At 44.6% G+C, this 16,621-nt stretch overlaps 1 protein-coding gene across 1 annotated transcript; it reads left to right on the top strand.

Annotated features, from left to right (window-relative positions):
• The first annotated feature begins 5,116 nt into the window (after positions 1-5,116).
• Positions 5,117-14,668, top strand: LOC147033600 (uncharacterized). The gene is made up of 2 exons (XM_085857744.1): positions 5,117-5,947; positions 12,640-14,668. Exons 1-2 carry the CDS (start codon positions 5,560-5,562, stop codon positions 13,251-13,253), a joined length of 1,002 nt encoding a protein of 333 aa, XP_085713870.1. The 5' UTR covers positions 5,117-5,559; the 3' UTR covers positions 13,254-14,668.
• The last annotated feature ends 1,953 nt before the right edge of the window (positions 14,669-16,621 follow it).

Here is a 16,621-nt window from a genome sequence, read left to right as displayed (position 1 = left end):
ATCAACTACGTGGTAAACTTGTTGGTTCGGTGCATAAATCCTCACTACTTTGCTGAACTTGTGTTGTTTTAACTTCCTGGACTGTTAGTCACCACTGCCTCCGCCAAACAGGTTTCACCACCTTCCGGATATTATGAATGCTGTTTAGAAAGAGCAGGCCTTATTTTATTTGACCTGTGCCACAATGTCGGCAATATTAAACAAACTTTACCCATATTACCGAAATTAAGCAAATACACAAAAGGAAGTTCATCAAAATGTCAGCATAACGTCTGAATTCTGAAACTGCGTTGATACTGCTTGGATACGTCGGTCAGTCCTCGTGCTGTTGAGTGTCAATGTTTTATTAACATGTTCAATCTCAAGCAGGAGCGTGACTCTCGCAAGTGTGAAACCAACCAAGCACCATCTCATAATGGAAACCACGTGAACAAAGTAGTACAGGAGTATGATCTGGAGCGCTGTTGTGAAGAGGGCTTAATTCGCAATACAGCAGCGTATGGTTGACTTGCTGGTGTGGTGAGTAGTAGCATTAATTGCAACTCATTTTCGTGAAGGCAATTGTGATTCAGATGATAACATAGAACAAAGAGATAACATTATAAGATCAGCGAAACACAGCAATACTGTGGAAAAAAAGTGCTGTATTTAGCATCTATTGTGCAAACCTTACTGGTTCAAATCAATAATCAGCAAAAAACAAAACCTTCAGCTTGCTGCTGGGAATACGCCCAGTGTGATGAAGGGGAAGACGGGGCCACAAAATGTCTTAAGAGCAGTGCACGCCAAGCAAGGATGTTCCAACGAGCTGTTGAATAAGCTCCACTGAGGCTGGAGCTCTGAAGAACACCGAGCCACTGGTAAGATTCTTGTTTCAAATGGAGAATTACTTCGCGTGGAACAGAGCAATATGATGATGGTGACTTCACCAGCGTCTCATCTTCGTCATCCAACATCACCATCTCTCAACATCAGGTTCACACATTTTATAAGCTGCCTTGCAGCAACCTCACTCTCAAGGGTGTGGGTGCAATTTTAGTCACAAGAAACTATAATTCAAATACAAGCTGTTTATTGGATAAAACAAAAGACACTCCTGTGCACAGAAGGAAGACCTTGACTCTCGATGATATTGCGAGCCGAAGACTTAAAAACCACGTAGAATATTGAGTATATAGGGTGGCCCAAAAAATATACAACTTTTAAAATGCTTCGTTTGATCCCAAAAAAGCACTAGTTTTGTCACTAATGCTTCATTTCTTGTTGCAGAGACCCTGAAGTTTATTTTGATACCAAGCAAGTGCCAGAAAAATGCCAAGACTGACCGTACAACAACGGACGAAAATTGTTGTACTTTGGCACCAGACAAAAAGTGTCATACAGGTGCAACGTCTTTACTCGAGACATTTCGGTATCCACTTGCGCCATGCACCAAACTTTCGGACAATAAAGTGCACCATCGCAAAGTTTACCAATGTGGGAACCATCTGTGACCTTCACAAGGGTCACAGTGGTCGGAAGAGGACAGGTCGTAGTGAAGAAAATGTGGAAATGGTGAGACAGGCGGTCGTTCAGAGTCCAAAAAAATCGATTTGACGACTTTCTGCTGAGACAAACATTCAAAAGAGCACCATTCAGAGGATCCTTCGCCAAGACATTCATGCCTTTCCATACAAAATTCAAACGGAAACGGTGCTTACTGATCAACAGAAACGCAAATGACTAGACTTTGCAAATTGGTTCTCAGGAAAGTTGGAGGAAGATGCAGATTCCTCAAAAAACTTCACATGACGGACGAATGCCATCCTCACTTGTCCGGGGAGGTAAACAAGCAAAACTCGGTACTGGGGAACTGAAAATCCTGGTAATGCATCAACTGAACTGGTGCCTCGATCTGTTCTCAAAGTCACCATGTGGGTGGCGGTTGGTTGGTATGGGATAATTTGTCCATACTTCTTTGAAGATGAACAGGGACGCATTTGCACGGTAAACCAGAGGAACTATCGCGAAATGATTCAGGAATTCTATCTGCCTGAGCTACGTACTCAGGCCCGTAGGAGAAACAACCTGATCCAGATGAGAACCCAGTGGTTCCAGCAGTATGGGGGCACCGCCCCATGCAGCCAGGGAAACAATGCGTTTTCTCAACCAACATTTTTAGGGCCGCTTTATCTCCCTCTACGAAGACGTTGAGTGACCACCGTATTCCCCTGACCTTACTCCTCCAGACTTCTTCTTGTGGGGGTATCTCAAGGACAGGATCTATGGAAACCCTAGGCCTCAGACTCTTGATCAGCTGAAGGAAAACATCCACCGAGAAATCCAGAACATTCCTCAGGAAACGTTTCCCAAAGTGATGGAGAACATGACAACGCGTTTGCAGGCAGTGATCCGACAACGTGGAGCCTACGTCGAACATGTGGTCTAAAATAAAACGACGATTCTATACCAAAATTTAAATTTTGGTGGCAATTTTGACATTGGTACAACAAACTTCAATCTTTCAGCTTTCTATCCAGCCATATATCTTTAAAAAAAAACATATATATATAATATATATATATATATATATATATATATATATATATATATATATATATATATATATATATATATATATGTTATGACCATCCTCTTTGCAGATGAAAAGTTGTATTTTTTTTGGGACACCCTATATATGCAGTTTTTTCCACGATATCAGATGGAACTTTGTGGTCTTCAAATTTGCTACACAAAGCGGTTTTAGTTTGTTTTTGCAGTTTGTTTACAGCCTCGGGAAGGGATAAATAGAGATAGGAGAGAGAGTCATTGTTTTGCCCTGCTGACTAAGATGGTCACCAGACAATGGTCACCAAACAGATAAGGTTTTACAAGGTTGTGTACGACTAAAGTAAAGATCATGTGTGTATTCTGCTTCTTACAAGCCTTCTCAGCATTTATACTTAGCTTTCTCAGCATGTATGTTTATTAATTTTTTTTCTCAGAAAGAACTAAACTAAGTTGATTTGCATTTTACATGATTATAAATTTGATTTTAATAATTCAATTTTCACAAGGGTCAAGCATACAATACGGGGCTTTCAAAATGATGTGTGAACGTTAACGAGGCCTTTGGGGCATGTGCGGTGTGTGCGTTTTCAGCGACTCACTCCCTCAAGACAGGCACTTTTAACTTGCTGTTTTTAAAGTCTTTCAGACAAAATTTTCATCATTTCACTGTTTGAATGGTAAAAAAAATTTAGTATGCAATACGAAAATACGGGATTTTTTCAGGCATAGGGAATAAAACGTCTCTGTTGTTTAGGAGGCAACCACAGGAACAAGCACTTAAATAGGAACAGACAATACAGATTGTTGAACAATGATGCGGGCCATGATCGTGCCCAACAGCATCTCCCCCCCCCCACTTTCTCTGGTTACCCTTCTGCTCCTTCTTCAGTCAGCCTGCATGAGTCCATCCTGTTCTCACTGGTCACTGCTGCTACTCGCCTTCGTGTTCGGGGCTGCGGGGGCTGCTGCTGAAAGAAAGCGGAGCTGGACGGGGTCGGCAATCAGGCAATCCACGAGCTGGTCGGCATGGAGCGTAATGCACCGCGACCCCTGTAACCAAGCGGGGAGGGGTGTTCACACATGACTGCTGTGAGGTGGGGCCACTCCGTTCGAGCGATCCCCAATAGGTACAGACATTTACACTTCCAAACATTTAAACAGATAGGATAGGAACTTTATTCTTATGCATCTTCTCCTTCCATCTTTCTTTCCATCTACCTCGTCCACTGTGAACACATAAAAACATTAGCGCGATCAAAGCCCTATTGTTATTTTACGGGCTGAACCGAAGAAGCGAACGTACTGACTTGCATTCACATTATCCTCTTGTACAATGCCACACCTCCATGTTGCATGACACCACAACTCCCACTCCCACATCTCGACACAGCCAGTATTCCTCCTGCCTACCTCTCCCTAAGCGTTCTGGGTTGGTTTATCAACCGACCGCGCCAGGTACTGAGAGGACATTTACCCTCATCTGTTCTTTCTCTCTGCACTATATAATTTTCCATGTGTGTGTGTGTGTGTGTGAGATGGTGCCTGTCAGTATAATTTAAGATTGTAGAAGGTATTCGGGATAGCTCTGCTCTGTGTTTACTTTGGTAAGATTGTCTTTTTCCACACCCCACAAATTACTTGCTTTTCCTGCTGTACAAAATACCAATAAATCCCATTCATTGTGCCACATACCCTTCTTGGCTTTCTGGTTGTAAATAAATGCCCCCTATGTAGAAATGTTCCCAACTCGTTTTCATGTTTTCTTTCATTGGTCTCGCATGACCCACTCCCAAGCTTAGCCAGGACGTTATTCCCCACAGATTTGTTTCGTCGCCGATACACACTTGGAAGTTCTGCTCGGCTGCACCTGATCTGGGAAGTAACCTGGTTAACACAAGTACGTATTGAGGGCGTGTTCCCCGGTAATGAGATCATGGGACCCTTAGGTAAACGGTTTTAGACAGAGGACCCTAAGTCATGTGGTCGAGTTATTGGTGTTCACGGTCGATTGGCGACCTGCCATGTCACGAAGTTATTCGTGTGGGACGACTTGCGATTCCGATGAGTCTGGCGAGTCACCTGAGGCAGTCCATCCCTCATGGTTTCCCCGTGATGCTGGGTCCACAACTATATATATATATATATATATATATATATATATATATATATATATATATATATATATATATATATATATATATATATATATCTGTCTGCATCGTCATCAGCCATTCCTTTCGTTTCAATCAACGGAAAACAGTAATAAAATATAGGAGTTCTCATTTTCATAAGTGTATTTACATTTAGTGTGGGAGGAAGGGGTGGTGGGAAAATGGGTGGAGGAGAAGGGAAGGTGAGAATGGGAGGAGAAAGAGGGGTTGGGGAGAATGGGAGGAAGGGTTGGAGTGAAGGGTTAATGGTAGGAAAAGGGGTGGGATTGGGAGAAGGGGGAAGGTGAGTGGGAGTGAATGGGCAGGGGGTAGACTTGGAGAAATGGGTAGGGGTTTGCAGTCGAAGTTGTGGAGGGGGGGAAAAGGGGAAGAAGCTCCATTTTTTTTGCAAACACCCATATATAAACCCAGTTTAATCTTCAGTTTCACCTTTCATCTGATTTTGAATGTTTCTTGTTTGATGAACCCATTTTGGGTTCTTCTGCATGGCAAGAACGTGTTCGACTGACGTCATTGGAGTCTTCCCATTTTAAAAGAAATGGTTCCAAATTCAAGTGCAGTCCTCCTGTCTCGTCCAACAACAACAACAAAAATTTGTCTACCAACCATAATGTCACCGGAAAAGGAAGTGTTTGATGTGAGTTTAAATTATATACGTTTATACAGGATATTGAGAATATCAGAGTTGAGTTGTTTTCCAGATAAATGTTGTGTTGGTAGATTAAATTAGATGGACGAATGAATGTGTAAAACTCATGACTATGTTAAAAATATAATACACAAAAAACTCCAAATATGAGAACGGATTTTTGGGGAATTTCTCGGTTCTTGACGGACAATGGGCATGAGGAGAGCTCGTGGAGGCCTCGGTCCAGTCCCAGCCTGGCTGAAGATCCAGGGTTTGACAGATGAGTCGCTCCGAGCCACGGTTATGGGTCTGGGGATCGAGATCCTGGGAACTCTCTGTGCCAGAGCCGAGCCCGCTCCGGTGAGGGTTCGACTCTGTTCTTTGTCCGCACGCATGTTCACCTTCACCATGTACGCCGAGCTTTGTCGGTACATGGAGTCGTGCCGTGCGGGACAAGGATCGGAATGGACCGTACTGAGACGAAGAAAAGATGTTAAGAAGAAGGAACGACCTGCTGGAGGACCTGCTGGAGTCTTGATCAAGATCGAAGATGAGTACTCGGTTGGTCCTGAAGAGGAAGGAAAGAACCGGGAGGATGGTGAGTTCTGTGAACTGCAGGCTCTTTGTGATCAGCTATCGATTATACCCAATCAAGTGTTGCAAAATCGATTTCCTGTCCAAATCACGAGAGATTTTAATCATTCACATCATTTAATTACGTGTCCGTGTTCTCCATAACTCCAAAACCATGAAACCTACCAGCCTGAAACTTTTCATGCTTACTAAGGGAAGTTCAAGGTCGTGCATGAGTGAAAATTGGATGTTTGGGTTAATTTAAACACCCCTATTGAAGATAATTAACGGCCATATTTAATTATATGAGGGCATCCTTGGACACCTCCATGTTTTCTTGGTCACTTCGCTGTCCCTCACTGAGGTCTTTATTCGCCATTTTGTTTGGCCTGCTCAACAATGCCTCGAGTTAGAACAGGCCACAACGGTTTAATGATAAAGCGCAATTAATTACGTACTACTGGAATGTACTTTTCAACCCTTTAGACTGCTGAGACCCCTTTGACCGTTAAATACCCTTTAAGACCCCCCAAGACCTAAAAGTCCCCAGACAACCCAATGACCCAAAATTCCGAAAGGACCACAAAGATCCAAAAGACCCACGTGATCCAATGGACCCCGGTGACCCAAAGGACCCCAAGGAACCAAAAGACCTTGAAGACCCAAAAGTCCCCGGATGACCCAAAACACCCTGAAGACCCCAAAGAACCAAAAGATCCTGAAGACCCAAAAGTCCTCAGAAGACCCAGATTACACAAAAGTCCTCAAAGACCCAGTTGACCCAAAAGACCCTGAAGTTGACCCAAAGGTCCCCGAGGACCCAAAAGACCCTGATGACCCAAAATATCCACAAGACCCCTTTTACCTTTAAGACCGTTTTAGACACTTTTAGATCCCTTCACCCTTGAGACCTTTTCTACCCTTTTGACACCAAGAAACTTTAGATCTTTGCACTGCTTAAATTCCTTTAGACCCCCTCAGAACTTAACACCATTCAGACCCCTTAAACCCTTCATGTAGATTCGACCCTTGACCATTTAGAGCTTTAGATCACTTGGACCTTTTTATCTCTCTCGCTCTCTCGCTCTCTCGCTCTCTTGCTCTCTCTCTGGATTTGTTCCTTATCCTCGGCCACATCTTTTAAGTTACAAACTCCAAACTTGGGGTACAATTACAACCATGTGTGTGCACGTGCGTGCGTGCATGTGTGTGTGAGGGGGGGGGGGGTAGGGGTAACATAGGCTATGTGGCTGTAGCCTCACATGGGGCAGGAGGGGGGTGTAAATTATTTATGTAAATGTGTACCGTGTAGCGCTACCTGGTGGTGTTGGCAGCGGGTATTACAATTTCCCTTTTTTACCTGGGCAATGCTGAGGTGAAAGCACTCTTCACACGGGTAAATTTGTTCCCCTTCCTTTCTACCCCCCCGCCCCGAAAAAAAAAATTGAGTGGCCTGTCAAAGCCTGTCATCGTGTGTGAGACATTTCTAGCGGGAAGAGACATCAGGACGAATGGGGGGCAAAGGTGAGTTGGAGGAACGAGATATCAGGATGGGAATGGGGAGTGGGTGGAGGGGGGTGTTGGGGTGAGGGTGAGGGGTTAAAGCACTCTATGCATGGGTAAATGTCTTTCTTTCCTTCTCCTTCTCACCCAAAAGTTTTGGTAACTATGATGATTAATTGATCCGTCAGCGAAGCTCTACTTGTATATATTATGAATGTATATTCTCTATGACACGACGCTGATGTCATGTACATAATTATGCCATCCGATTCTTACCATTCTAACCCAGTGAGATGGGAAGTGTGGGCCCCCTGCTCAGGGAGGGGGGGGTGGTCCCGCATTTCTGGTGCGAAGCCCATGGGTCAGCCAGCGTAGTGCGCCTCCGCAAGCTACGTTCGTGTGCTGTGCGTGCCCGCCGGCATGTGACTGGTGACCCGCTTTGGGGACAGTTCTGAGTGGGGAGTTTCACTCAGGTGGTACACCTGTCAAACGGTAAGGCAAGTGTCCTCAGGCAAGCTCAGGGAGGAAGCAAACCTCCCGTGGAACAGAAGGGCGAAGGCTCGCTTGATCTTGATTTTCAGTATAAATACACACCGTGAAAGTGTGGCCTTGTTATCCTTTTGTCTTTTGGGGTGTTTAAGCCAGAGGTGTCAGAAAAGTGACAACGGATAACTGGGTGTCGCGGCCCAGTGTCCATAACGACGTCACTTTTTGATCCTTCGATGTCGGCTCTTCCTTGCATTGCAAAGCAGAATTCACCAAGTGTTGGATTGTTCACCCACTTACAGGGAATGTAAGCTGGGATTAGACCATCGTGAAACGGGTTAGTTTTACCCAACTGATGCAATTTTGTCACCGAGGTTGCAACCCTGCTCAGTAAGAGAGGAACCATGGGTTCAGACACTTGGCGTGTGTGTCTGGCTGAGCAGCCAGTGGCACGAAGCTACCCTCTGAGGGATTTTGTCTGAATGCCTCTAAGTCAGAATCCCTCTTTTGGCACGGCGATACTGTTGCATGTGTGGCTTCGGCCAAGATAGCGTACAATTTTTGAGCCAGTGGCCCCCTCCGAACTTTGTGGGGCAGTTTCCAGTGCAGTCCTCCACACGGCATCAGTTTTGAGGGTCATCCGATGAATCTTCAAGTTATGGGGTCGATTCAGGATATATATATAGTTGCGGACGTGGGGTTCGAGGATTACCACAAGGGTAAACACATGGATTCCTCCTGAATGCCTGGTCCTGTAGGCTGCCGTGCTGTGGATAACTCCTCGGCCCGACAAGGTGTTTTGCAACCGCGGATGCTGGTAAAAGCAATTGCATCGAGCGAGGTCCTCGCGTTCACAACCACGTGACCTACTCGTTGGTACAACTATCTGAGCAAGGGTCCACACCCTCAGCATGCACCCGAGTACTTATTACTGCCGAGCAGGTCAGTGGGTGCAGCACTGGCAAGCCTGCTGAGCCGATTAGGGAGGTAAAATCTTCACATCTATTACATACACACTTTGTTGGATCATTGGAACAAAGCACAACCAAGCAGATTGGAAAATGTAACAACTGTTTATTTACACACACACACAAGCAAGCAATCGTTGAACACGTATTTACAAGCAAAAGGCATAGAAAAGCAGACTTACCCCAGTACATATTCCCCTTAGACAGACTTACTTAGAAAAAATACATATGGCAGTCATTCAGTCCGGGAAGAAAGAAAATAAGAACTGAGGAGAAAGAAGCAGAACGTCGTGCGGAGGCGATTTTTCTCTTACATTGCACAACCATGCGGGATTACGTCGGGCCAAATATTTTGAGAGGATGGGAAAGATGTGCGATGGAGTGTCAGAAGCATGTATGTATGGAGCTGTGTGACACCCTGGGAACTGAACCGCACTCCTAGGTCATGGACCGCTGGCCTCCGGCCTTCGCATGACTCCTTCCTGTGCCTCATGTCCCAGCGCAGCAGGGTCCAGTGAACCCCTCACTCTGGCAGACAATGTCAAACAGGCAGTCTGACAAACTCACGGCACCCTTCGTGCATCAACAACAGGCCCAGGGCGTCAACAACAGACGGGAACACTCCCCGTGTTCTGTCTCAGGAGTATCAATGAAGAGTGGTCCCCGGTGCTTTGACAACAGCCCCTAGAGCATCAACAGCAAGTACAGCAGCTCCCAGGATGTTGTCAGCAGCAGCAGCAGGCTCTAACGCATTTGCGTTTCATTTCTTAAAGCAGCTTCGGCTGGACGTGGTTTTGAGGGAGTAAATGTCATGCGAGCATCTTCCTCATTGACGAGTGTCTGATGGGGGGTGGGTGTGGCAAGCGGGCAGTGGAAAATCCCACGTCTTTCTGTCGTGATGGCCACGCACACCTCCACCCCACCTTTCATGTGCCCAAGGCAGCGACGAGAACCCCCTCTCCCTCCCTCGTGCACAAGCGTTCCATTGAACAATGCGTACTGTATCGTGTATGTGAGATGCGTTGTACTTCACTGCATATGGGAAAGGCGTTGTCCCGCATGACAAATGTGGAAGTGCAGGGAAGGAAGAATGGAGGTGAGTAATCCGATCGGCATGAAGTATTAATCGTCTCCAATGATGAGGGATGAATGAACAGATGGTGAATAATAACTTCAACATTTACCATCACTGGGGATGGAAACATTCACTTGTACTAAAACAAATACGCAATTTGGTGTCTGTCTGTCTCTGGTCAATGCATTTGGTGGTTATTTATCAAATCTCAGCCAAACTTGCCAGGGGAATTAAGAGGCACGAGACATAGGTTGCAGAGACTGCCCCCAAATAGACGACGTACCCTTTCCTGATGTCCTTCCACAAAAAACTTTGGCAATTCCCTAAACGCCTGTCCATACTTCTTCCACTCCTCTTCCAAACCTTTGGCTTCTGAACGTTCCGCCAACTCTCCTTGGAGAAACTGACTATTTTGGAACGATCTTTGAGAAAAAGATGCATTAATCAAAGATATGTTTTGGACGAAAGTTGCTTTGTGGGTGCATCGCCAGGCACCGCCATTTTTGTCTGAATCTCCCTGTTAGCCCACACTCAGAGCGCTCAGCAAATTCAATTGGTCGAGACAGCGTAAAATTTTACCCAAATACTGCTAAAACTGGAGGTTTTTTGGAAGTGCACACAAGGCAATTTGTCTTATATAATTCAATTGAAATAAAATAAACGTTTCAAAGGCTTTTAAAAAACAAACAAACAAACAAACAAACAATCATAGGTTTACCTCCATTGACGCACCCTCTTTTACACCACCTAATTCAACTTGTTAAATCAGTTATTCGAGCTTGTTGTTTATATCCTTTATGACATCCCTAAAAACAGTAAGTTTGTTGTTCAGAATGATTTTCAATTTTGTTTGACTGTCAGACAGACAGACTGAAGGAATTTCTTTATCGTGCTGTGCACACATGCGATCAAGAAGAGATTCCATTCAATTTTCCAAGTTCAAAGCCAAAGTATTTCTAAACTGCAGTTTCATGTTCCAATTTGTGTTCAAAATGGAACGTTCAACTGAAAACCAGTAGTTCCTCGATCATGAACTGATGTCTGTCATACAGATAGCGTGACGCGATTGCCTTAGCCCCGCTTGACGCTCCGCACGCGGGATAATAATCGGTAATAATAATACGGATAATAACATCACCCCCTCTCCCCTCCTGGCCTCTCCCGTAGGGAGCGGGTGTTTCTCTTATTCCAAAATACTGAAAAAGTATCTCGATCGTTTCAAGTTGTGTGGTGTTCAGGTTCATCCAAATGTAAATAAGATTATCCTTATTAATCCCAGGGTCCTGAGTTCAAATCCGGCTTGGTTGTTGAATTAATACCAGGTGGGGTTGACTCAGCCTGTCATCTTTCTGAGGTCGGCAAAATGAGTACCAGCTTGCTGGGATTATTGAGCCGTTTAAGTATCTTGCGTCGGAGTGGCGACCCCTCCAGGATTGTGCCCAATAGCCCAGGAGACTGCTTCGGCAGCACCGACGCTCTGTACAGAGTATGGTCGTGATGGCTGGTGGAGGTTTTGGGGGAGACATGAAACAGAAGTTTAGTTTGGAACACATGGTTGAACAAATTTTTGTTTGGAACACAAATTTTGATCCAAGTGGACGATCAAAATTTTGCTTACGTATAAAATAGATGGCCCCGAAGCGGCCATTACAATGTGCTCAGGCCTGGTCTTCAGTCACAACCTATTGGCATCAATTTTCAAACAAGTGCTGCTCATGTGTGAACGTCAACTCATGCATATTCTGACCATGTACTTGGGCAAAGGAAGGTGCATCCGTGCACAGGCCTTGATCCTTGAACGTCCAAACCACATGCATCCAACATTCAATCTCATGACTACCTTCAGCTATTCCTCCCAGTTCATTCATTTTTAAAAAAATGATTTGCAGAACTCATCCAACCCTCCACTATCCCCAGCCAGGACTGTTCCGTGCTGATATATTCAATGTTCAGCAAGGATAAAGCACAAATGCAAGGGTACAACCAGCCTCAGTGGCGTCATGGTTACAATAGATTGTCTGCTCTGAGTCTGGGAAGTCAGTGGTTCAAACCCTGGCCGAGTCTTGCTAAAGACTTTAGAAATGGTACATGCTCCTTCCTTGCTTGACTTTCAGCATTTGAAAGGATAGCGCACGGACAATCCTCCATTGGTTGGCATCCATGGAGAGGAAGAAATTCCTCCTTCGCAAATGCCCCCCTTGAGTGCGGTGAGCAAGGCAGTGCCATTGTTGCGGCATTGTCGGTCGGTACCCAGAGTAACCGGAGAAATGAGAGCTTTTCACCCAAACTCGGTGGCTGTTTGTCTTATCTATTCATCTGTGTGTGTGTGTGTGTGTGTGTGTGTGTGTGTGTGTGTGTGTGTGTGTGTGTGTGTGTGTGTGTGTGTGTGTGTGTGTGTGTGTGTGTGTGTGTGTGTGTGTGTGTGTGTGTGTGTGTGTGTGTGTGTGTGTGTGTGTGACTGCTCCACTATGATCCTTCGATCTTACAAAAAAAATCCTCTCTCTTTCATCCCCCCCGCCCCCACTTGGTGCTCTTTTTTTTAACAAGAAAAAAGGTGATAAAATAAATTCTTCAATGAATGACAAAAGATAATATTACAAAGACCTGAGTTTAAAGAAGACTGTTCAGTGTCAAGGTACTGCACAATCACCTGCTTTTCCTTGTGTGTGTGAATGATCTTTTCAGGAAGACAGGTGAAGCTCATCAAGAAGTTCACCTGCACCTCATGTCTTAACAGCTTCACCACAAAGGCTGCCTTGCAAGTGCACATGGAGAGACACTTGCCAGTTTCCACGGATAAAAAGTACGACTGCACCGATTGTCCTTTCAGTACGCACGTCAAATGCAATTTTTCGAAACACACTCGAATACACTCCGGAAAGAAGCTCCACACCTGCAGCGTGTGCAAGAAAGAGTTCTTGACATCGTCAAACCTTCGGACGCACACGCGAATTCACACGGGCGAGCGTCCTTACACGTGCACCATGTGTGCGAAGACCTTCTCGGATTCGTCGTCTCTTCGGCAGCATACACGCACCCACACGGGAGAGAAACCGTATGCCTGCAGTGTGTGCAGGAAGGGTTTCAGTTTGTCATCCAATTGTCAGAAGCACATACGAGTCCATACCGGAGAGCGCCCGTACAGCTGCAAAGTTTGCGCAAGGACATTTTCGGATCAATCGACGTTGAGTAGGCACGCACTCATTCACACGGGGGAGTTGCCTTATATCTGCACCTTGTGCGGTAAGGGGTTCAGCCGGCAAACAATGTGTAAGAAACATGCCAATTCACACGGGTGAGTACTCAAAGCACATGGAGATAGATGTTGGGTAGAGAGAGAGAGAGAGAGAGAGAGAGGTTTTCTACTTAATTGGCTCTTCCACAGCACACACGGATCAACTGACCACCGAATCAAGACTGGACACAAACATGAAGACAAGAGACCGGAAAAGACATCTCTAACTCACCTTGCAAAAAAAAATTCCAAGAACAGGTGCGAATAGAAGTTGCGACACATGAAACTGAAACAGCAACGTATGCAGACCCAACGATTGCAAAGAAGACAAAGGAAAAATATGAAATGAACTAGAAGGGCACTAGAACTAGATACCTCCACCGGGCTGATTCGTTTATGTTTTTTGTATCTACTGATAGGTCGGAACTGGATTCGGACCTGAACTGAAATTTCATCGGCTTGTTCTTGTCACCGAACCAACTCTTCCGCCAAGTTTCGATTGAATCCGTCCAAAACTTTTTTAGATATCCTGCTATGTGTCGTTTTTGGCCATATCTCTCAGTGGTGAAGAATCACTTAAAAAAAAATTCTCAGATCCGATTCCAGATCTTCACCAAAATCGAATCATTTCATCCTTGTCACATACCCAAGCTCTCCTCCAAATCCATCCACAAGTGTTTGAGACATGACAGACAGGGGTGAAAACAACCTTCATCCACATTCGGTGGCAGAGGTAAATATCAACAAATATACACCGACAACTGGGAGAATGGCAAAAGGGCAGGAATTTTTTTTAAAAAAAGACCCAGAAAGATTGGGGATTGACAAGAAAGGCTCATTGGAGTGACTCATAAGAAGTTAGCTCAACCGGAATGGAGAACGAATAATAAAAAATTCCCAAGACCAAGGATACCATACCAATGGTTTTAACCAGAGGGTGGGATTGAGTCAATGGGATGCGGAAGTACCAAAGAAGAACCTCACTGAGATCTTAAAAAACAATACCAGGAAATATTACGACAAACGAACTACAGTTGGAGGCTGTCGAGTGTTCAGTGACTGTCCTGAAAATAACACTCGGAACAAAGACACGAGAACAAGAAAACTTCACATCTTGGTCCACGTAACGCGATCCTTCATCAAAACGGAGGTGGATACCTTGAGTCCTGGGAAGGACTCTGTTCCACCTTCTGAAACCCGCAAATGGAGATTACAACAAACAAAATCATCCAACAAACGAATCATCCCGATTCGTTAAAACCGTGATCCTCAACCCGAGCCTGTGTCTGCTATTACACACAGTCGTGTGCCGCAGGATCACTTTCTTTAACTTTTCTGAAGCATAGGAGAGTGACCGGAGTGGTAAACGTGAATATGTCAGGAAATGTCACGATTAAAGAGTTGCAACTGGAGGCTGTCTGTGGTTCCTTGGTAACCCTCGAACGAGCACGTACGTGGAGTAAAGATGCTCAATTGTCTTACAGCAAACTATTACATAATAAACTCATTGTTATTTTTTTGTTTTTTGGTTGTTTTTTTTTTGTATACAATGTCGAGGCTCGTATTGTTTCGATGCTTGTTGTACCGTATAAATAAACATGAAACATATTTCCACCACGTAAGCCCGGGAGCAATAAGCGTCGAGGGGACAGTGTCGCGGACGCAACTTCAATGGCACTTCTGTCGAACAACAACGATGTGGAAGCAGATTTTTAAAGGTAAGAAAACATGTCTAAAATGTCAGCCACGGTTGGTTGAAGTACAATTTAAACAACTTCTCAACACGTTGCACGTGACGGTTGACGCTCAGATGACACAATCTTCCTCCTCATAGTCATTCCCCTGAACTTCTCAGCAAAGCATTGCGCTTTGAAGTTGTGCCCATTCACGAGGTACGAGCTCAAGTACCCGGTATTTAAATGTTTCCTGCTTGGTGAGAACTTGGTGAGTTGTTGGCCTTGTGGTTTCGTATGAATTACCAATCTTGGGCGGCGTGACATGCGCTTGGACCACCTTCTCTTCCTTTTATTAATTTTTTTTTTTTTAAATACGTACAACAAATCACGACAATCTCAACATATGATGTTCACCAAAAAAATATGACTCCAACGTTCCTGGGGAAAACCCAAGCAGTGTCTAAGCAACATACTCACTCAAGACCTGAACACGGAGGTGTTATAATAAACCTGTGTAAAGCAATCTTTTTTTTAATAACAGGCACGCGTGTAGACACTAAAATAATTAAACTTGTCTTGTTGACAACAAATCGCTGCAACCTCAACATACGATCTTCACAATACATATTACTTGATCGCTCTCAGGAAGAAAAGAAAAAAACCCAGGCAATGTATAAGCACAAGAACCGATTGAGGCTTGAAGGCCAATTATGTGGTTTTATCTGGGGTGAATGATTTTTTTTTTAATCCAAACATAGTTGTCGACCTTCACGTGGATGAAAGAGGAGGCCGTGCAAAAGTTTGGTCGCACTGGTTCCTGCACGGTCCGAATGCAGAAACAAACGAGAAAGAGCAGACCTTGCAGACCCTCGTCGGGACTTATTTTGTGTTGCAAATAAATGGAAGAATGTACTAAATGAAAGGTCAGTGATTGCGAAATGAAAATACCTAAATGGTCTAGTTGTAAATGTGTAAAGGTCTCAAAAGTTGCTAAGGTCGAAGGGGTCTAAAGAGTGTAATTTAAGGTCTGAAAGGTGTGAAGGGAAGAAAGGAGTCTAAGGGTCTTCAGGGTTGTAAAGGGTCTAAGAGGATCTCGGGGGTCTTCGAGGTTTGGGAGTTCTAAAGGGTGTAACGGGGTTTATAAGGGTCTTATAGGGTCGGAAGGGTCCTCGGGGTATTTGGTGTCTTTATGGTCTTCATGGGTCTTTGGGTTGCAAGCGCTTTTAGAGGTCTTAAGGTTCTAATGTAATTCACACACATAGTCACGTTCTGTGTGGGCAAACAGACCTAAATGTAAACTTTCTTCTTTATATTACAAGTGAGGGAAGCGTTCAGTGAGGGAAGCCCCCCCCCCAACAACCAATCAAAGTGGTGCGTACGTAATAAATAGATTGGCCGATAATCTCCATCATTCCCGAATGTTTTCTTTTTCAAAGCCGTTGCAGTTTAGTTTTTGTTTCCTTCAATACGTGAAGCCGCAAATCGACCACCGGAAGTACCGACCACGACCCGGAAACAGATGAATACTTTTATTGTTGTTGTTGTTGTGTTAAAAAGTAAATTATTTTCCTTTATATTTCTCGTTCGCTCTTCAAACAAACTACGAGCGAAGGTTCAATCCCCAAACAACCAGAATCAGGAAGAAAAATCGAGCGGACCGGAAACCGGCGGATTCTCTCTTCAGGATCGAGCGCCATCGGCGCCGTCAAGGTGCCCTTTGTGGAGAAGATGTTTGAAGATGATGAGGAAAACGGTT

The sequence above is a fragment of the Eptatretus burgeri genome, chromosome 2 (genome assembly GCF_056783735.1).
Source record: "Eptatretus burgeri isolate ZD-2024b chromosome 2, Ebu_testis_v1, whole genome shotgun sequence".
Lineage (NCBI taxonomy): Eukaryota > Metazoa > Chordata > Myxini > Myxiniformes > Myxinidae > Eptatretus > Eptatretus burgeri.
This window is presented reverse-complemented; position numbering and strand designations above follow the sequence as displayed.